Genomic DNA, 22,777 nt, shown 5'->3' on the forward strand with positions numbered 1-22,777 from the left:
TTGCTTTAGGTAGTATAGACATTTTAACTATGTTTATTCTTCCAATCCACGTGCATGGGATATCTTTCCGTTTCTTTATATCATCATCGATTTCTGTCAATAATGTCTTGTAGTTCTCATTGTATAGGTCTTTCACCTCCTTGGTAAGATTTATTCCTAGGTGTTTTATTCTTTTTGATGCAATTGTAAATGGTATTATCTTTTTGAACTCTCCTTCTGTTAGTTCGTTATTAGCATACAGAAATGCAACTGATTTTTGTGGATTGATTTTGTACCCTGCAACTTTGCTGTAGTTGTTGATTATTTCTAATAGTTTTCCAACGGATTCTTTAGGGTTTTCTATATATAAAATCATGTTATCTGCAAATAGTGAGAATTTCACTTCTTCGTTACCTATTTGGATTCCTTTTATTCCTTTTTCTTGCCTAATTGCTCTGGCCAAAACCTCCAGTACTATGTTAAACAGGAGTGGTGAGAGTGGGCAGCCCTGCCTCGTTCCTGTTTTCAGAGGAATGGCTTTCAGTCTTTCCCCGTTGAGTATGATGTTGGCTGTGGGTTTGTCATAAATAGCCTTTATTATGTTGAGGTACTTTCCTTCTATTCCCATTTTGTTGAGAGTTTTTATCATAAATGAATGTTGTATCTTGTCAGAGGCCTTCTCTGTGTCTATTGAGATGACCATGTGGTTTTTATTCTTTGTTTTGTTGATGTGACGTATCACGTTGATTGATTTGTGGATGTTGAACCATCCCTGCGTCCCTGGTATAAATCCCACTTGATCATGGTGTATGATCTTTTTAATGTATTGCTGTATTCGGTTTGCCAATATTTTGTTGAGGGTTTTTGCATCTATGTTCATTAGTGATATTGGCCTGTGATTTTCTTTCATTGTATTGTCTTTGTCTGGCTTTGGGTATCAGGATGATGTTGGCCTCGTAGAATGATTTAGCAAGTGTTCCATCTTCCTCTATTTTTTGGAATAGTTTGAGAAGGATGGGTATTACATCTTCTTTGAATGTTTGGTAAAATTCACCGGAGAAGCCATCTGGTCCTGGACTTTTATTTTTTGGGAGGTTTTTGATTACTATTTCAATCTCTTTACTTGTGATTGGTCTATTCAGATTCTCCATTTCTTCTTGGTTCAGTTTTGGGAGGTTGTATGAGTCTAAGAATTTATCCATTTCTTCTAGATTGTCCAATTTGTTGGCATATAATTTCTCATAGTATTCTCTTATAATCCTCTGTATTTCCGTGGTATCTGTTGTAATTTCTCCTCTTTCATTTCTAATTTTATTTACTTGAGCCTTTTCTCTTTTTTTCTTAGTAAGCCTGGCTAAGGGTTTGTCGATTTTGTTTATCTTCTCGAAGAACCAACTCTTTGTTTCATTAATCCTTTCTACTGTTCTTTTGGTCTCAATTTCATTTATTTCTGCTCTGATTTTTATTATTTCTCTCCTTCTGCTGGCTTTGGGCTTTGTTTGTTCTTCTTTTTCTAGTTCTGTTAGGTGTAGTTTAAGGTTGCCTATTAGGGCTTTTTCTTGTTTGTTAAGGTGGGCTTGTATCGCTATGAGTTTCCCTCTCAGGACTGCTTTTGCTGCATCCCATATGGTTTGATATGGCATATTATCATTTTCGTTTGTTTCCAGATAGTTTTTGGTTTCTCCTTTAATTTCATCAATGATCCATTGGTTGTTCAGTAGCATGTTGTTTAATCTCCACATTTTTGTCACTTTGCCAGTTTTTTTTTCATGGTTCATTTCCAGTTTCATATCATTATGGTCTGAAAAGATGCTTGTTATGATTTCAATCTTCCTAAATTTATAGAGGCTTGTCTTGTTTCGCAACATATGGTCTATCCTTGAGAATGTTCCTTGCACGCTTGAGAAGAATGTGTAGTCAGCTGTTTTTGGATGGAGTGCTCTGTATATGTCTACTAGGTCCATCTCATCCAGTTTTTCATTTAAGTCTACTATTATTGTGTTGATGTTAATGTCTCCTTTTAGGTTTGTTAATAGTTGCTTTATCTACTTTGGTGCTCCTATGTTGGGTGCATATATATTTATAAGTGATATGTCTTCTTGGTGGAGTGTCCCTTTTATCATTATATATTTCCCTTCTTTGTCTTTCTTAACCTGTTTTATCTTGAAGTCTACTTTGTCTGATATGAGTATGGCAACACCTGCTTTCTTTTGTTTGCCATTAGCTTGGAGTATTGTCTTCCATCCTTTCACTCTGAGCCTGTGCTTGTCTTTAGAGCTGAGATGTGTTTCCTGGAGGCAGCATATTGTTGGGTCTTGCTTTTTAATCCATCCTGCCACTCTGTATCTTTTGATTGGAGAGTTCAATCCATTTACATTTAGGGTAATTATTGATATATGAGGGCTTAATGTTGCTGTTTTGTCACTTATTTTCTGGTTCTTTTGCATTTCCTTTGTTTCTTGTCTCATTTCTTTCTGACTACCAATTCAATTCGGTTGTTCTGTCTTATGACTCTTGTAGTTTTCTCTTTGTTTATCATATGTGATTTTGTTTTGATTATTTGTTTAGTGGTTACCTTGAGGTTTGTGTAAAAAATCTTGTGTATGAGATAGTCCATTATCTGATGGCCTCTTATTTCCTTATACTAAGTCAATTCAATCACTTCCCTCTTCCCCTTCTAAGTCATTCTTGTTATACCTTATTCTATCTTGTGTTGTGGCTGTGTGTTTACAGTGATGAGGTTAAATTTATTTTTGGTGAGTTCCTCCCTTTGATCTTTGATTTTGGTATTTTAGTGGTTGCTAACCTATTCCGGTAAAGATCTACTATTTTTCTGATTTTGTCCACCTATTTTTCTCCTTGCTCCAAGCTTTGTATTTCCTTTCTTTTCTTTTTTTCAGGCCTGAGGGCTTTCTTGAGTATTTCTTGTAGTGGGGGGGTCTCTTGGCCATGAACTCCCTTAGCTTTTGTTTATCTGGGAAAGTTACTATTTCTCCATCATATTTGAAGGATATTTTTGCTGGATAGAATATTCTTGGCTGAAAGTTTTTGTCTTTCAGTATTTTGAATATATCATTCCAGTCTCTCCTAGCCTGTAAAGTTTCTGTTGAGAAATCCGCTGAGAGCCTGATGGGAGTTCCTTTGTATATTATTTTTTGTTTTTGTCTAGTTGCCCTTAATATTGTTTCTTTGTCATTGACTTTGGCCAGCCTTACCACTAGATGTCATGGAGTGGGCCTTTGCCTGTTGACGTATTTAGGTGATCTGTTGGCTTTGCTTACTGGTATTTCCTGCTCCTTCCTCAGTTTTGGGAAGTTCTCAGCTATTATTTCCTTGAACAGGCTCTCTGTTCCTCTTTCCCTCTCTTCTCCCTCAGGAATACCTATAATTCTTATGTTACATTTCCTAATAGAGTCAGATATTTCTCAGAGACTTTCTTCATTTCTTTTTAGTTTTAGTTCTCTCTCCTCTTCCATCTGGAGCACATCTGTATTCCTATCCTCTATAATGCTATTTCTTTCCTCCATATTGTCAGCTCTGTTCTTTAAAGATTCCATATTCTCCTTTATCTCCTCCATTGTGTTCTTCATCTCCATCAGCACTGATTGGTTTTTCTTTATGATTTCAATCTCTTTTGTGAAGAAACTCCTAATCTCATTGAATTGTTTGTGTTGTCTTGTATTTTGTTGAGTGTTTTTATGATAGCTATTTTGAAATCTTTGTTGTTTAGATTATGGATTTCTGTGTCTTCAGGGTTGGTTTCTAGGTGTCTGTCATTTTTCTTCTGGTCTGGTGATTTCATGTACCTTTGCATTGTGGTTCCTGTATTGGCTTTATTTTTCCTCATCCTGGAAATCTCTGGTTGCAATTTCCACCCACCACCACTGTGTGGGGGCAAAGGGCTGTGTAATCTGAGCCCCCACACTCTGCCACGGCTGTTCGCTGCAATCCACTGGTCGCTTGATCTGGTCTGGTTGACTGAGTTGCAGGGTCTGGTTTGTGGGGGGGTGGAGGAGGGCTCTGTCTTTCGCCTGCAGTGTCCCTGGCGTGGGGGGCTTCTTATTTGCCCCTCATTATCTGCTCTCTCGGGTGCTCAGATGTTGATGGTACCCCGTAGCAGTTCTGTGCGGGAGTTTCCCACTGGCTTAGAGAGCTCGAAGTGCTATGGTTTCTTGGCAGAGGGCCGCCTCTCCCCTCTCTCTGGGAGCCTGGCAGACGAGGATCACTGATCTGATGGGGAGGGAGAGGAGTTCTCCTTACCTCTCCCCACTTCCTCCGGGGGCCCAGCGCGTTCCACTCTCAGATGTGCCGCAGTGTGAGTCTTTCCGATCTTGCTTTTCACTGTCTAGGATTCCATTGTTAGTCTGTGACTGTTCCTTTTGTTGTAGCTTATCGGCGGAAGAGTTTACGGGAAAGCTCACTCTGCCATGACGCTGATGTCACTTTCTTGGCAGTTTTTTTGAAGATTATGTAGGGAACTTCGGTTAGAGGAGTTTATCACTTGGTTTTTGGCATGATTTAATCATTGTAGATTGTTCGATATTTTAGAAAAAGCATTTTCTCTGCCTTACCACATAGGTGGGAGAGCCGATGCTTCCTTTATTTTTTTTTTAACTTTTATTTTTTGCTGAGGAAGATTCGCCCTGAGCTAACATCTGTGCCAGTCTTCCTCTACTTTATATGTGGGTCACCGCCACAGCATGGCTGACAAGTGGTGTAGGTCCACGCCCGGGATCCGAACCTGCGAACCTGGGCCGCTGAAGCAGAGCACGCCGAACTTAACCACTACGCCATGGGGCTGGCCCCTGATGTTTCCTTTAAATGATAGTTTCCAGTGCTTCAGAATACTTACAGCTCTTTAAATCAAGTGGATGTTGAGAAGATGATTGCAAAAGGCTGGGGTTTTAAATAGAAAAATACGTAAACTAGATACGCTAAAAAGTAACTATCATCCATGTTATTCCATGTTATTTTTATTTTGTAAGAGTCTGTGTCTTTCAAATTTTTCTCAAGTAGTGTAGACATAAAAGTAATATTTTGGTATATTTTAAGGCTGATGCTTCCTAACCAATTACTGGCCAAGGAATCTGGCTAAAGGTTTTTAGACACTGATACAACCATTCCATTAAATGATAGGAATTTGAGAGGACAATGATGGCCGTGTTTCCTGGATCAGTTCTTTCTGCCTTGGGGGTACTCCACCGAATTTTATTATGCTACGTACTGTGTTTGCTTTTATGGATTACTTAGGCCAACACTAGTTTACTAACTAACTTGGCAGCAATTACTTAGGCCAAGTTTTCCTTATAAGTGAAAATTGTAAATATTTGATATGCTTTCAGTTACATCACTGTTGCATTTAATACGTGTTTGCAGACACTTGGCTTTATCTGGGAGACACGAGAGTTTTATTTTTAAAATTTGAATTAAGCAATATTAAGAGTTCATTTAATTCCAGCTTAGCACAGATTTTGCCTATGTATACAAATCTACAAACACATTTAAAATATTTTATTTAGAAACATAAACATTTATTTAAAAGTAAATATCAAGTTGAAAAGAAACACTTGTGTGAAATCATAAAAAATAGTACAGTTCTTTTTAAACAGGTAATATTTTCCCTACAATTTGCTTTCTTTGAAATATATCATCTTTTTTACATACTAGGTAGAAGCAATTTAGCAACATAAAATAGTTGGCTACAATATGTTCAAAATAATGAGAAATGCAGATTTAGAGGTAAGACCATCAACTTTTGTTAAATCCTTCCTGATCCAGTTGCATCCTATACTAACTTGACTGGGTTTTACATTTTAGGACTGAAACTCTGAGGAACGCGGGGGTTACTGTTTAACACCGAACAGAATTCAGTGTGCATGTGCTCCCAGAGCTAAAAACAAAACCAAACCAATGGAAAAAGAAAAATTCCAACATCTTTTAATTTTTGAATATCTACTTGTAATCACAGTGTTTCCCAAATTATTAGAATGCCTTATACCTTAGCTATTTTACTAGAATAATAATTTAGGCTATTTAGTACAGTCATTTTGTTTAGACTTTGGATAAACAGATCTTTTTTTCTTTTCAGAAATTACTAAGCTCTGTTGGTGCCACAGCTGATCCTCCTTCAGTTCCAGAGGCTTCCTCTGGTGCCTGCAGCTCTTGACAGTGATACTTCACTTTAAGTGGTTTGCCAGGGGACCAGACCAAGTGAATACGACAGGGGATGATTTCCTAGAAAATAGGAGTTCAAAAATATTATAATCTGCAAAAGCTTCTGGTAAAAACAATTCTGTGTACAATTTTGTGTTTTACCTGTGTTGAGAATTCATGGAGTAGAACAGTATAATCAAAATCAATTGCACCATCATTTGTTTTCTAGAGGAAATAAAAAAGAGTTAGTGTAATAAGTAGGGTAGGTTTACATTAGCTCAGAATTTGGAAGGCTTATCTCATTTAAATTCTTATTTTGGATGGGTGCCTTGAATCTCCTGCTGCCCCTTGGCTACTGTTCTCATTTCCTTTGGTAGTATCCTGCTTCAAGATACGGAAGTCATGGATTCTTAGTGTTGTTTTGTCACCGAATTCTATGAAAATGTAGTTTAATGTCTTTCTCTCACTTTTTCTCTTTAGTATTTACATGGTGTTTTTTGGTTTTTTTTTTGAGGAAGATTAGTCCTGAGCTAACATCCGTTGCCAATCCTCCTCTTTTTGCTAAGGAAGAACAGCCGTGAGCTAACATCTGTGCCCATCTTCCTCTACTATGTATGGGACGCTGCCACAGAATGGCTTGATAAGTGGTGCACAGGCCCGCGCCTGGGATCCGAACCTGCGAACCCCGGGCTGCCAAAGTGGAGCGCATGAACTTAACCACTTCGCCATGGGGCTGGCCCCATATTTATGGTTTTTGATGGATGCTAATGTCTGTGGGGATAAGGAGAAGCTTTTTTTTGGCTGAGGAGGATTCACCCTGAGCTAACATCTGTGCCGACCTTCCTATACTTTATATGTGGGTCGCCACCATAGCATGGCTGATAAGTGGTGTAGGTCCACACCTGGGATCCGAACTCGAGAACCCAACCTGGCTTGCCAAAGTGGAGCGCACTGAACTTAACCACTAGCCCATGGGGCTAGCCCCAGGGAGAATCTTTTGACAGGCTTAGGAGTCTAGATGCTTATATGCCTCTCAAGCTGATCTGTTAGCTGTGATACATCAGCCCTTAGATAAGGGGCAGAGCAACCAGTACTTCTGGAATGCCTACCGTGGGCCAGGTTCTGTGCTAGGCTTCACACGTGTTCTCACATAATTAATTCTTCTGCCTGTCTTACAAGAGTGTGTTCTGGAGCCTGGTTTTACAGGGGAAGTAACTGGGGGTTACAGCTGGTAAGAGACCAGCGACAAATGGGGATTCAGACTCAGATCAGCTGACCCCACCATGCATGTTCTTCATGCTTTGCCACACTGCTCTAACCCAGTGCCCTGGATGCTGACAGGCAGGCAGTCCTCTTCCCCTTTACTCACTTGATCTCCCTGCATTTTACTAGTGACTAAACCAATTTCCTATTTTCTTTTCAACACTTCCTGGTTTGTTTGTTTTTTGGTGGTGGGGCGGGCAAGAGTGCTTATCCCTTTACTAGTAAAAATGGAAGAGAAGACATTAAAAAAACCCTCAATTTGTATTATAATCTTAATATAGTAGGTTTATATTGAGACTATTAAAGCATATGAAAAAGCAAAAACAAAAAGGACTTGATATTAAGTTTTATCTCCCTTTTGCTTACACTGATGGAGATTTTTACAAGCCCTGGCATTTCCAGTGGGGAGGGAGGTTGCTGGTGAAGAGAGAGGGCCTGGGTCATTCAGACGTCGTCTGCTTGTCTGTAGTGTCTTCTCTGCATCATTGGGTAGCTTCCCCCACCCTCGCCCCCGCCTGGCAGTGCTCCATGGACGTTTAAAGCAAGTACCTGAGGCACAAGCTGCCAAGGCCGAGGATTTATGAGAGAAAAATCAGTGTCTGTTCTCTAAAGGAGCAGTTTCTGGAGGCCCAGTCACCAGGCTGGCATCGCTGGTTCTGGGTGTAGTTAGCCTAGTTTGAGCCTCATTTGGTGGCTCTCGACCTCGGAAGGAAATGGTTGTCCCAAGACGCTCCACGCCAGCTGGCTGCTGTGTCATATGATTTTTGTCTCAGACTTGTGCTGCCTGCACTATTTCTCAAGGCCTGTCTACCATGTGTTTCCATAATTTAAAAACTAGTTTTACTTATAAATTTAAAATGTTTTTTCAGGACAATGCTTTCTTATTCTGCTTTTAAAAATAGCATTTCTGAAGGAAATTCATAGCAGTCTTCAGATTTTAGGCAAAAGACTCAGGGCTTGAAACAAATGATGGGATTCCGACTCCACTGGACAGACTATTCTGCTAAATACACAGAGTGTTGCCCATTTTTTAATACAAAAATTTGGATCATTATAATGCTTGGAAACCCTGTACCACTTAATTAAGACCTTCCTCAGTAAAGTTATCAAAACAGACCCTTGCATTTCTGTTTTTATAGGTTCTTCCTCCTCAGGAGGAAGCAGCCTTGAACCAAACCAGAAAGCACAGCTTAGAAAAGAACTGCAGAGGGGACACTGCAGTGTTCCAGGGTGGGATGCCGCACCAAGGCAAGCTTTGCCAGGAAGGTGTTAATTATATTTTTTTTTTGGTGAGGAAGCTTAGCCCTGAGCTAACATCTGTTGCCAATCCTCCTGTTTTTGCTGAGGAAGATTGGCCCAGGGCTAACATCCGTGCCCTCTTCCTCTAGTTCACGTGTGGGACGCCTGCCACAGCGTGGCTTGATAAGCAGTGCATGGGTCTGCGCCCAGGATCCGAACCTGTGAACCCTGGGCCATTAAAGTGGAGCACAAGAACTTAACCACTACGCCACCAGGCTGGCCCCAGGCAGGTGTTATTTTTAATAGTATTCAGAAGTAATCTCCCTGGCTTCTATTCAAATCATCACAAATGCCATATTCTTATAGTCCAAATCGATGATGATCGACTGCTGTGTTTTCTGGTAACTCAGCACGGGAATCCTACAGACAGGCTGGAAGTGTGTGTTCATTCCCTTTCTCCACCCTCCACCCCACCCTTGCCCCCCCCAAAAGAGAACCATCCCTAGCAGAACCAGTGTGGTTTTAGTAGAGAGCGAGTAGGCTTAGGTTATTAATATACACTATCAAAAGTAGATTTCTTAGCCAAGTGAATAAGGTAGATCAGATGGTTTCTATAAAGTGTCTTGGCCACAGTGGGGGCCTCTAGTTCGGGTGAGGACGTGAGCAGATTACTAGTGTTGTGCTGCAGGGAGAGAGCACAGGATTCTGGTCCTGACTGATGAGAGTTGGAACAATGCTCACTTGTACTTTTCTCAATTCATATTAAAGGCTAAGGGTGTAGGGAAAGGCCTGATCCATTTACTGTTTTTTTTATAGCCAGGAGATATCTCCCCTGCCCTTGGCATAGTCCTCATGGTATAGGGAATGACATCTCTTCTTCAGTTCTAAAGCAGTAATTGTGCCAGTGAGATGGGTCTTAGTTTATATTTGTATGTCCATCCTTCCTTCCTTAGCCCACTTCCCTTGCAGGCCTTGCTCATTTGGGGCTGCGGGTTTATCAGCCTGCACTTCTTACACAATTGCATTGAAAGGTGAGTTTAACCCCGAGTGTAAAGATAGTAATTCCTACCCAGAAAGCTTTTGGAAAAACTATAATCCCTTTACCTTCCTGAGTTACCCTGGGCCACAGAGCACCTGCTCCTGTGCTGTCTGCTTCATCAGCCCTACCAACCATCCTGCTTCTCGTCTCCTAGGACAGTACCTGGACCTTCTGACCTGAGTGACTTTTTAAAAACTGTTGCTGCTTTTGCTGAAAGATTTCGGGAATCCTTAGTGGCCACTGAATAGCAGATTTGAAAATCTACGTGGCTATGTGCATACTTTTCTAAGAGAGTTCTAAGCTGAAATGCATATCAACCTTGAAACCAAATTTCCCAATTGCTCCGGCAATTTAGATTTATGTGAGTTAAAGGGCTTCGATAAATTTGCCAATCTTCGTTTAATAGGCCCTAAGAGATGAAGTGATTTGCCTTAGGTGACCCAGCAAGTCAGCTGCATATTCAATTATTATTTATTTAAAACCCAAACCCCACAGGGTAAAAAAAAATCTAAAACTCCTACTCAGTGGCCATTCTCTCTCTGCATTCTTGTTTTCTTGACGCTACAATTACACTTGTCCCGACTTTCTCCTTTGCGGGAGGAAAGAAAGGAATACAGACATTAAAAGACCCTCATTTGTTCCCTGTGTTGTCTCTGCATTGCTCTGTTCCTTGAGTTCTCCTCTCACATTCAGTACAATTGGTTCTAAGTTATCTTGACACCATTTTCTACTCTGTAAACAAAAAATCTTCCCCTAACTTCTCAGGGAAGGTACAAGCCCCTGTTGAGGATATGATCATCTTGGTAGATGAGAAAGAGAGAAACTTTTATCCAGCAAAAGAACTGGTGCTGTGTCCTGACTTGTAATACAGCAACAATCAACTAAACAGTAATTTCTTTTTTTTTTTTAAAGATTTTATTTATTTTATTTTTCCCAAAGCCCCAGTGGATAGTTGTATGTCATAGCTGCACATCCTTCCAGTTGCTGTATGTGGGACTCGGCCCCAGGATGAACGGAGAAGTGGTGCCTCGATGCGCACCCGGGATCCGAACCCGGGCCACCAGCATCGCAGCGCGCGCACTTAACCACCAAGCCACAGGGCCGGCCCATAAACAGTAATTTCTATTAAAAAGTACTCTATGAGGGGAAAGAAATGTGTTCATTTTGATAAGTAAAGAAAAAAACTACGTTTCTAGTTGTCTGTTTTACAAGTGGCCTTTGGAAGGCACACTGAACTATTACTGGCATTAATAATGCTGACCTGATGCTGGGCAAATCCTTGGACTCAGAAGATATTCACCGATGATCCATCCATGGGTGAACCCACTGCGTCACCCATCCATGAAGAGAACAATTTTTGAAGTTTGTTCTTATGGTTGGCTCAGCTTGCCTGTCTCAGAGTAGTTGACTCGTTTACTCTGGAAATGGCCCCCTCTCTCCATCACTCTTGCCTGACAAAAACTACAACTGGCTAAATCCAACCCTCCGTCTACTCCGTGTCCACACGCACACAGCTGAGCGCCTGGTCCTCCTCTACATTCGTGACCACAGGCCTTCAAGGGCCTGCAGTGCTGCAAGATGCTCAAGTCCGTGCATTCCTCCCACACTCCCAACACCTCCTCTCATCCACTCTCAGCTGATGACTTTGCCTCGTTTTTCACGAAGAAGACAGAAGCAGTTAGAATAAAACTTCCACAGGCTACTGCCATGATATCTACCCTCCTACCAGCATCTGTGCCACTCTCCCCTGCCTTCCCTCCAGGTGAACACTCCATGCTCCTGAGATCATCTCCTGGATCCATCTGATAACAACTCCAATTCTTCCTTCTCTTCCCTACAAGTCCTACTCGGCCCTTCTCTGCTGGATTTTTCTTTCTCATCAACATATATGCTGTTAAATCTCCCAACCTAAAAATACAACTGAAAACAAACCCTCTTTGAACCCTGTGCTTGCCCATCCTCCAGCTATAGCCCCTCCCTTTCTTTTACTCCTTTTATGGCTAAAGTCCTTGAAAGAGATGGTGTGTCCACTCCCTTCCTCCCATCCTCTCCTGAACCTACTCCAATCAGGCTTTCGCCCTCACTGTGCCAGTGAGATAGCGCTTGATAAGCTCTCCACTGACTTCCAACTGCAAAATCAGATGGTCAATTCTGAATCCTCATCTTGACTTTCCAGCAGCATCTGATACAGTCAGTCGATCTCATCCTTGAAACACTCTTTTCTTATATCTCCAACCTCTAAGGTTGGAATTGTTCCAGGACTCAATCCTTACATAACTTCTTTTCTTTTATATCTAACACTCATTCTCTGTGATCTCATCCAGTCTCGTGGCTTTAAATACCACCTCTATGATGATGACTCCAGCACAGACCTCTCCCCTGCACTTGAGACCCTTATGTCCAGATGACTATATAAATTCTTTGCTTGGTTACAGAATTTAGTATGCCCCAAATCAAGCTAATTTCCCCCCAAATCTGTTTTTCCTGTAGTCTTCCCCAATCAGTAAATGAAAACTTTCCAGTTACTCAGGCCAAAATCCTAAGAATCATCCTTGACTTTTCTGATTCTCATATCCACATCCAACCTATCAGCAAATACCATCGGTCGACCTTCACAATATATCCTGAATCCAACTCTTCTCACTGCCTCCACTGCTGCCACCCTGGTCCCAGTTACCACCACGCCTTGCCTAGATTATTGCAATACTTGACTGGTCTTCCTGCTTCCACCCTTGTCTCTGCGGTCTGTTCTCAACAAAGCAGCCAAAATGATCCTATTGTAAGTCAGATCATGTCACCCCTCCGCTACAAACCCTCTAATGAGTGAAAGTTTAGGTCCTTCTAATGGCCTCTAGGGCCTTATGTGAACTGATCCCTCCATTTGCCCTCCACTTGGTCTCACCTGCTGGCACACTCTCCTTGCTCTCTCTGTTCCGGCCCACTGGCCTCAGTGCCCTGTCTCCGATCATCAGCCACATTGCTGCCTCGGTTCCCTCTGCAGGAAGTTCTCTTCCCTGAGGGAGGCGGGGCTCACTCTCACTTCCCTTGGGCCTCTGCTCCAAGGTCACCTCTGCTCCAATCAGAGGGGCCTTCCTTTAGACTACGTTAAGTAGTAATTCTATCCCTTGCACTTCATCATCCTCCACAGCATGTACATATGGACTTGTTGACTAGCTCCCTGTCTTCTCTTCTCTCACTGGAAGACATTACTCAGCGAGGGCAGCAACATGGTGTTTTTGTCCCCTGCGGTACCCTCAGTCCCTAAAAGAACACCTGGCCCATTGCTGGCATTCAAATATTTATTGAATGAATGAAATGCAATTAAAACTCTTGCTGTGAAATTAGAAATTCAAATTAGGTCAGCCTTAGAACACTGCATTGGTGGCACCTCTTGGGGCACAGGTTAATTTTCAGTTTTTCTTACCCACTGCTTCACACTGCTGAGCTGTGCCATGTAGTAGTGTAAAAACTGCGTTGTCTTCTCCCACATCACGTAAGAGCTGCCAAGAAAAGCTAACTCCCAGATGGGCCGCAGAGAGGGACCAACATGTCCATGACTATCTGTGAGCACAAAAAAAGTACATTTGTATTAAGGCATTTTGGGGACAAAATTTCAGAAGTTTCCGTAATAAGGGCTTACGCTGGGTCACATCAGTCATCTCTCAGCAAGACCTTGAGCTGGACACGTGATTTGTTTGCATCTGTTTCCACGTTATATGAAGACTGACATGCTTCAACTTGCTCTGCTAAGTAAAGCTACTATAAAACAATATAATGGCTATTTGCTGTACTGTATAAATGCAAAGTACGAGCCATGCTGACACTCAAAGTTAACCTAAAATCTTGTTAGTTGAGACGTATTTTTTAATTAGATTAAACGTCTATCTGTTATCTTCTCCACATTACCTTCTGGTTTGGGTCTGCAGTCAATGTGATGGGCTTTGCCAATCTGCCAAGCGTCTTTGTCCTTCTCTGATCATTGGCTGTAAAGCTAATCAATGTATTGGCAGCATCTCTCTCACTTTTTTTGAACACACGAAGAAATCAATGCCGCAGGGTTTTTCCTGTGGCATTGTTTTTGGACCTGCAATCTTTTTAATTCAGCAAACATTTATAAAAAACCCACTTAACATCAGATACTGCTAGAGGTAGGGATACAATGATTAATAAATTACCTTTTGTGACTTTTAGGAACTCAAACTTTAGCAAGTAATTAATTTATGAGACAACTTCACGGACCATCATTTTACACAATTTGGCAGAGATGTTCTTAGTCTATATCAAAGGCAAATAATAGCATATGTGAGGAAAACTAACAAGCTTATTAGGAAACTAATGGTTCTTGGTAAAATAATCTTTAGCATAAATTCTGCTCTGTATTGGTAAAGCTTGCCTTGGCTGGTTTATAGTGGCAGTCAACTGAAAAAGCACAGATTGACTCCCAGGGTGCTATGAGGGATACAAAGATGGGTCCCCACCCTCCACTGGTTGGCTGTATAGAAACACAGCTGGGACCTTCCTTAAGAGAGGGTGAGAGAGAGCTGAGGGAGACAGGGAAGTGAGAGGATTCTTTGGGCTGGGGAAGTTTGGGGAAAGCTTCACAGAGTTGAGATTTGAGTTGTGCCTTGAACTCCTGTCATGGGTGTGGGGTGGGAGAAAGAGAGTGAAAACTTCCTCCATTCAACTACTCGTCACGTACTTCATCTTACTGCGCCACTGTGAGCTTAACTTTCGTGAGCTCGAACCCACCACCGCAGAAGATGAATCAGTCAGGCTGAAGACCGTGGGTCAGGAGGACATCTGACGGGAGAAAGGCAGCAGCTGTGCTGCAGAGTCCCTTGGGTGGCAGGGCCTGCTGAGTGTCCCCAGGCCTCAGTCTTTCCTTGGTATGTGGTATACTTGGGCTCATGAGGAAGTTCATGAAGTCCTTAGAAAATGTGAAATTTTTACTCATAATAAAAACCAGAAAACTACTTTTTAGGGGAAAAACAGTGTGGAGCAAGGATATCCTGAAGTGGATTAGATCTTCTCACTTATCAACAGTAGAGAAAGCCACACTCGGACCGTCCAGTGCCGTGGATTGATTCCATACTGACTGGAGTCCGCTGAGATCGGAACTGGCTACTCCAAGGATCTCGCCAGTTTTGATTCATTTTATCTAAAAACCAAACATTTTCAGTGTTAAGTAGATAATTTTATATACACAGACAGGCTATAAATAGCACCATTAAAAGTGTCTGCTGAATTTAAAGTGACAAGAGAAGTGTTGATGAAAAGGTGCCCTCTATTAAAAAAATTTTTTTTGAAGCTTCACAGTAGCCACATTGTTAGATTGTTATAGAATGATCCTTGCAGGCGTATAGGACTTATTAACTGAACATGGTCCAGTTAACCCGCACTACTAAAAAGTGTCCAAAATCTAGTGATGCTGTGGCAAATATTCAAAGAATGGTCCTATACAATTTCTAAAATCTGTGTTTTAAGGAGAATGTAAAACTGTATTTCCCCAACTCATGCTAAGGGGAAGAAAAATCCCTAAATAACTGTAGATTTTAAGTATTAGTTATTTGCCCATTTATTTCAGGCAGTACTAAATATGAACAAATTCGACTACAATGTAAGATTTTGAATCGCTCTTCATAATTCTTTGCAACAGGATGTAATCTGATTTGTCAGAGAACTGTAATGAGCATCATCCAAGCTTCTGAATTTTAGAAACGCAAGGAGCAGTGTCCCACCTTCAGGGTTTCAGAACAGTCAGGTGAGGTGGCACAGGTGCACAGCAATGGCAACACGGTCCTTGCATTCTGACATGGCCCATCACGGTCTCTGGGCCCGAGAGTGACTGAGAGAGTGTTGGATGAGGACGCGGCAGCGGTCGGGTGTCAACCTTAACATCCAAGCGTGGTGCAGAGATGACTGCACTGGGGTTTTGGCAATTGGATTTGCCGGTAAGTGCCGTGTCTCGGTGGCTGCCCACACACTCTGTTGAGTGCTGGACAGATGAGCTCTGCTTCATGTCAGCTGAGTCACTCGGAGGGCAGGGCTCATTTCTTATTAGAGGCGGCACCACTGCCCATTAGCTCTTGACCTAAAATGAGATAAACTTGGCTCTACTGCAGCCTGCCAGCAAAGGCCCGAGATAGCCAGCTGGCCCAGCCCGGGGGGCGGAAGGCTGTGATGGGCACAGTGGAGGCTCTGGAGGGTGTCTCGTCACCTAAAGTTTCCAAAGCCGCCACCAGAAATCTCTGGAAACGTCACCTCAGGTCCTGGACACAACGCTGAAAACTGCACTCCTACACGTGTGTCCGGTTGCAAAGACCCTACTCTTCTTGGAGGGTCAGCCCTTGCCCTGCCCTCCATCTGGGAGGGGAGGTGGGGGATCAAAAGGGCACAGATGGTTTTTGGTGGAGTTACTATATTGTACTGGAGACGAAAAAGAGGGAAATGATGATACTTCTGAGTTTTGTTTAAACAATGAGGTGTACTATATTCCATAGTTGAAATAAAGTGCCACTTTGGGGATAAAAATTGAAATTATTCTTTTTAAGATTTAGTAATTACATACATTCCCGAATACAGAAATTCCGGATACTAGTTCATACCAGGTATGTTGACTACATCCAAGGGGTTTCTAAGTTGCTCCATCTGCTTGTAAAGCAGGTAATCCTCTTGCTGTCTCTTGTTCTTCTCAGTGAGCCGTGTACAAGTTATATTAATGACCGGTCTGGGTTTCTGATTCCTGAAAAGCACTCGAGCAGAACATTTCCCCAAATGTTCCTCACCTTCCTGAAATAAAGATTTTGGAATTAAAACGAATGGTTCCTTATCACTACCCCCCCGCACCCCCACCAAACACGCACAGATTAAGAAGTTCTTTGTACATGGCGGGTACGCAGGGCATCAATAGTGCTTTGTACAGAGTGATTTTTGTGTCATAGCTGAACACATCATCCTTCACGCTTTGCTGTCATTTAAACTCCTGCTTTCCTATGGTGCCCTTATAAAATAACCCCGGGCCTATTCCAAAGACACACCATTGCTGTCCACTGAGGTCTGCTTCGCTCAAACCCTTAGCATAGTGGGTACTGGTGCTTTCCTCTCTACTGTGGACTAGCATGATGCCCAGTTGGACCTCAAGCTGGCTAGCTTGAGCCAAAAGAGAAAACTGGCTCCCATTGACAAAAATGACAGCATCTTCGTACTGCCTTATGAATTCAGTCCTCTTACCGGAGTTTTACAGATTAAGGTACTGAAGTTTAAAGAGGAACCTCCTCCATGTCTAAGAGCCCGTAAGTGGTAAGCCAGAATTTGAGCTCTCGTCTGAGGCCAAAGCCCAGGCACTGTACTAACTCCCTCTCTCTACTTCGAGATCTAATCTGGAAGGAGTGGAGGTGCAGATCACCAAAGGGGACTAATTCCACTTCCTGAGTGACCGAGGGATGTTTACTGGCATTCATATGTAAGTGTAGATGGACTGAGTATGCTGGGATCACCCTCACTTATTTTCCAGTCCAGAGACATCTGGACATCAAATGTGTGACTCACTTCTAGGGTGGTGCTTCTCCACTCTTTTAGGTCACAGACTCCTTAACCCAACAATAAAAGCCAGGAAACCTATTCCCGGGAAAATGCACATAAGCTCGCGCAATCGGCACTGGGCCCAGAGTCTGAGGAGGTTCTCAGGCACAGTCACGGCCCCAGCCAGCCCCATCCAGCACCCCTGGTCGAGAACGCCTCTCACCATGAGGTTGGTTGAGCAGTTGAGGCAACAACCTTCTTCTCACATTTGCAGTTGCTTAAACTGGGTGGAGTTCCAGTTAAAACAACAACCAAAAATAAACGTTAAAAAAAAGCCCACAAGGAAACAAATTGTAATCAAAATTGGATCTGCTTAATAAGCCCATTTCTAGGACTAACTCAAAAACTGAAATAGACTTTCTAACGGGCAGCTTTTCCTCCTGTGAGTACTCGTTTTGAATGAGAGAGAATTTCAATGGTGCCTTAAAATCCTAATTATTGGTGCAACATAGGAAAAAGGAGAAGGGAGCATTCAGGAAGAGGCTCGTCAGAGGCAGAGGACAGGGCCGGTCCGTGGCCTCCTCTCATGCCAGTGCCATTCCAGGGAAGAGACAAGGAACCAGGTATCGCCCCCTTTTGTTTTCCTTTCCCTTTCTCCCCAAAACAGCTCCACAGAATCAAAGCAGTTTTCTGAGGGTGAAGGAACTGTCCCCACCCCAGACAAGGAACAGGTCACGTAGCTAGCTGTGCTCTTCAGAGAAACATACTGTCTGTCAAAATCATCTAGTGATTGTTTCCCTTTAGGCGTAATCTAACACTTTCAGCCTGCAACACCAGAAATCAAAGGCATCTTGCTCAGGCTTCAAGAAAATTATAATTCTTAGGTTAGTTAGTGAAGTCAGAGTATACCGTTGCCTTCTTAGAACTTGTTTCTGAATCCTGGCAGCATTCTTCTGGAAGCCTCGGCCTGGGGGTCCGGCCTTCCCCTCCGAAGCTCAGCCCCCCTGAGACACTGGACTGCCGGACGCTGCCTGGGCCTGGCCGTCTGCTCTGTCTCAGCACCACACGGAGAACGCGGGCTGGTCCCCTCCACCCGTTCTCGTTGCTGGCCCAGCACACGGAAGTTCATCTGGCTCTAACTTCTATGAGTTTCTGTTGACTCTCTTCTTGAGACTGGGAGAAGGACACTTGGCAACCATGGCATCCTCGGCCAGGCTCGCGGGGGCTAACAGCCAGTAGCCTGCACTGGCTCTGCTCCATGTTACAGAGGGCCTCCCTGTACGGAAGCTCCTGGGACTGGCCTCATGCTATGCCAGCCTGTTAACGAGAAATGTCACCAGCTGACAGGAAGAGGAACAGGTTGGCATTTGACAGTGACTCATCTAAGGAGTCTGAGGTGCTAGGGAGGGGTACCCAAGGGAGCTGTGAACAGACGGGATGATGGCTGTGTGGCCTGTTTAAATACAACCCTGCAAAATGCCACCAAGTCGAAGGAGTTAATTCTTGAGTTCTTGCCTAGCCCTGCTCTTCAATTCTTGAGAACAAACAGAAAACAAAGCAGGAAAAGGCAAAATACAAGCAAACTTCCAGTGATTCCAAAAATCACTGTATGTTAAGATTCTCATTTTTCTTAAAAAATAAATCCACAGGAGTTGCTAATAGGACACTCCACTAATCGCGGCCGCTTACCTCTGGGTTGTGGCGCTCTGTGGTGAACACCAGGTCAACTGTACATTCCTTCTCTGCATTAATCTGAAATATAGAAACCGAACCTTAGCCTGGTGGAAGCTCTGCTAACATCTTCATGTCCAAGAATCACTCTCCTGGGATGACATGGCACACAAATGGTAGCTGGAGCATTTACACCTGAATATAATCACTGATTTTTTGGAAAGAGAAAGGATCTCAAATTTTGGCCTGATTATGCCACTCTGCTTGCTAGTTTGACACCTGCTCACAACGAGGGAGGTTGAGAGAGGGAAATAGTTGTACTGAGGCTGGATGTTGACTTCATGAGAGCAGCTGGGTGAGAAACAGACATGTGAGTGCAGGGCTGTGGAGTGAGTTCCTTCCCTCTCCAGCCATCAGTGTCCCTTGCCCTGTCCTGGGCGCCGGGCTGCATCAGTGAGGCAGGCAGGCGAGGGTGCCACTCACAGTTCCACAGTGGTGACAGAGGTGCACCCAGCAATAGGCAGTAATTAATTACCCAGTAAAGAAATAGCAGGTTTTCAGATGGTGGTAAGTGAAGACAGAGAGTGGTGGGCTTCGGGTCGACCTGTACTAAGGTGGTCAGGCAGGGCGCCAGACGGTGAGCTCAGCTGAAGGAGGGTAGGAAAGCAGCCTACCCTGGGGATGGGGGGGTGGTGGTGGTGAGGGGCCTACAAGGGAGGCTGGAGGTGGGGACTGGGGACAAATGACTGAAGAAGTCCTCAGATGTTATGGTCTCTCCTTCCTGTGCAGCTCCACAAGCATGTAGGCTTCCAAACTTTGGCGATGCATGTTTAGCCTTTTTAAACGTTTGAATTGATTCCAATGCATATTTTTAGGGTATACATACCAAATCATTGAAGCAATTTAAACTGTTTAGAACTTTATATTATCTGCCATCATCTTTTTATTTTTTGTTTTTGAGAGCAAAATGATCATTCAGTGAAAGGAATATTTTCTAGAGAAGAAAGGAAACTTTCTGCTGCATGGAGCTGAAGTTATTTGATATAGTCTTGATTAAGTTAGACTCTGGAACCATCAATTTCCTTTGAATCTTAGCTTAGGAACACAATAACCAAACAGGATTATCTTATTTTAAATAGAGCAGATATCATCCATTCCTATTATGGTTTCTTGAAAATTCTGTGAAATTGAAGAATGGAGGCATAGGATTCTGCGGCAATCATTTATGTAAAGAATATTTAAACACGTGAATGTACAGATGTCGCTCTGCCTGTGGTGGGGGGTGCTGCACACGAGCAGTTTGCTTAGGGCTCATTTTCAATCTTGAAACAAGTTCTGATGTAGTTGAAACATTGATTTCAATTTACAAAACTCACACAAGTCTGTCCCCTCACTCATTCACTGTTTGCCACCCACTATGCAAGGCACTGGAGAGACACAAAGAAATACAGCCTCCAGCCCAGCCTTACCGAGCCCTCCTGCCGGTGTGGGGACAGGGTGCCGCCCACGTGCAGGGCGCCAGGTGAGGGCGCTCTGGAGGGCAGGTGGGGCCTGGCCCACCTCTGTGAGCAGCAGGGGCCGGCAGGCAAGGGTGCGGGGATGGAGGGTGGGGGCCGGCCTCCGGGGGCGGCGGGGAAGCCGGCAGAAAGGCCGTGGGGGGAGGGGGTGGGGGGAGCGCAGGGTCAGGAAGCCTCGTCTTTACCGGGAGCCCTCGGAACCCCACGCCGAGCCGGCGGCGCCCCGCGCGGTCCCCCGACGGCAGGCGGCAGGCGGGCGCCGGGCGGAGGGGCGCGGCGTCAGGGGCCCCCGTGCGTCCGCCGCGCCCATCGGCGTTAAGAGCCGCGGACCGCAGGAGAAGGAAGCCAGCCGGGGTCCCCGCGGCGCCGAGCAGACGGCCGGGAGGAGCGCTGCCGCGCCCTCCTCGAGGGGGCGCTCCCCGCGAGCGGCCCAAGGGTGCGCGCCAGGACAGGGAAGAGGCTGGACGCGGCTCCCTGGCGTCCGTCGCCGAGCCTCCTGGGGGCTGGGGTCCCCCCGCCCCGCCCAGGTCGGAGGAGCACACAGAACTGCGGGCGGCTGCCGGACCCTCGGGCACACGCGCCAGCAGGAGACGGCCCCCTTGCTGCCGCGGGCTCGAGGCCTTGGACGGCCTGCGCCCAGCCCCGGGCCCCGCGCCTGCGGCCTGCAGGACCCAGGAGTCCGCTTAGGGCCCCTGATCCTACAGAGCAGTCAGGGACCCCGCAGGCTGCTAGTCGGGGATGAGCGCGGTGAGAAGAGGACGAGGCGGCAGGCTTGGCAGGTCAGTCTTTGGTGCTGGGGGACCTGGGGGCCGTCCAGGAGGCAGCTGAGTGTGCTGGAAGCAGATCCAGGAGAGGCAGTGGTTGAAGCCGTGGAACTTCCCCAGGGAAGACCTGTTCGCTGGAAGAATCCTGAGGACCACGGCCTCCACATGGACAAGAAGTGGGGCATGCTTGTCTGCTGTAGAGTACGCAGCCATCCTCCTTATTCTCCATAGAATTGTGCCTGTTTTAAATAAAGTACTTAAGACGCTGTTTGACTCAGTTTTTGGAAACCCCTCGGAGGCGAAGTGAGGCGCCAGCGCACATTCTTTGTAGGGAAAGAAACAGAACTGGATTAAGGAGGGCTGTGAGCCGAGTCAGAACAGAGCCCGTCCTTCTGAGGAGTTATTTTCCTGGCTGATTAGGTTTCCCCATTGTTTTAATTAGGCACTCTTAAAAGCGTCTACACTTTGTCCAAAACGAGATTTTTATTTTTTTGGTTGTACTTGATCATGTCTCAAGACGCAGCCCTTTATCTCCCTTCTCGCTTGTCTGAGTCACGAGCTCCTCTGAGGCCTCCGATAAGCAGCCAGGGCCCCGCGCAGAGGGGCAGCAGCCAGGGCCGTCTTCCTCCGGGACAGGGCCGCTGCCGCTGCGCGGGCCGAGCACCGTGTTTCACGTGGGCTGTCTTGCGTTAAAACTACCCTGCAAGGGCTTTGTTCAACTTCCGCTCCCGGGCTCGCCGCACGCTGAGCGCCGTGCTGGCCGCGTCACAGGGAGGGGAGGCGCCGCGGCCTCGGCAGTCAGGCGCGGGAGAAGGACTTGAAATAGACGATTGTAGAATTGATTATTTGATCACGGATGACTTAAGAGCTCTGAAAGGCTGTCTGGAGAATGCATCCAGTCTAGCGATCTGGGAAGCGACATTTGAGCTGAACTCGGAAGATTAGGAAGGAATTCACTCGGGGAGCCTGAGGAGGCTGGCAAATCATTCTGCACGGAAGGAAGGAACGCGAGGCTGCAGGCCCTGAGGAGAGGGCAGAAAGACAGAGCCAGGGTCAGGAGGAGGCCCGCTCGGTGGCAGAAAGACAGAGCCAGGGTCAGGAGGAGGCCCGCTCGGTAGGCAAAGGCTACCTTGAGGGTTTATCCCCAGAGAAATGGGAAGCCGTGGGCAGGAGAGAGCGTGGAGAGCTGGTGCTGGAGTGAGGAGGCAGCCGGAGTGAGAGAGGGACTCAGGAGCTAGTTGAGGGGCAGGTGATAGCAGAAACGGAGAGAAGTTTATGGTGGACAGACATGAGTCCTACTCTAGAAGACAAACAATGAACAGTGACGTACTTCAAGATCAGAAACAATCACTGGAACACCAGTTTTATATTAGGACACCATTATTAGATCAACGATTATTTAAATGATACTTGTATTCACAGAACAGCAGACACCCTGTTGGGCCTGTGCCAGGCACTGTTGTAAGCACTGCCCACGTCTTAACCAGGCTAAGGCAGCTCTGAAGGCCGCTCAAACTCAGAGTGGTTGGAGAAACGCAAGTTAAAGCCCTGAGCGATCACTGTACAACTATTAGACCGGCGGTAAACCGGAAAGGGGACAGGGCCAACTGTTGGCCAGGTGTGGGGCTAAG

The 22,777-nt window shown here is 44.9% G+C and overlaps 1 protein-coding gene across 1 annotated transcript in view; it reads right to left on the reverse strand.

The window, feature by feature from the left end:
* Positions 1-5,469: 5,469 nt before the first annotated feature.
* RARRES1 (retinoic acid receptor responder 1) overlaps positions 5,470-22,777 on the reverse strand; it is a 29,099-nt gene continuing 11,791 nt past the window's right edge. The window contains exons 2-6 of the mRNA XM_087440115.1: positions 18,884-18,946; positions 16,279-16,462; positions 13,098-13,234; positions 6,295-6,357; positions 5,470-6,213 (exon numbers count right to left, since the gene is read on the reverse strand). Coding sequence (XP_087296241.1) covers positions 6,064-6,213; positions 6,295-6,357; positions 13,098-13,234; positions 16,279-16,462; positions 18,884-18,946 — 597 coding nt within the window. The 3' untranslated portion in view covers positions 5,470-6,063. The remainder of the gene's footprint in view (positions 6,214-6,294; positions 6,358-13,097; positions 13,235-16,278; positions 16,463-18,883; positions 18,947-22,777) is intronic.

The sequence above is a fragment of the Ceratotherium simum genome, chromosome 15 (genome assembly GCF_057802395.1).
Source record: "Ceratotherium simum simum isolate JZ-2026a chromosome 15, ASM5780239v1, whole genome shotgun sequence".
In the NCBI taxonomy this organism is placed as follows: domain Eukaryota; kingdom Metazoa; phylum Chordata; class Mammalia; order Perissodactyla; family Rhinocerotidae; genus Ceratotherium; species Ceratotherium simum.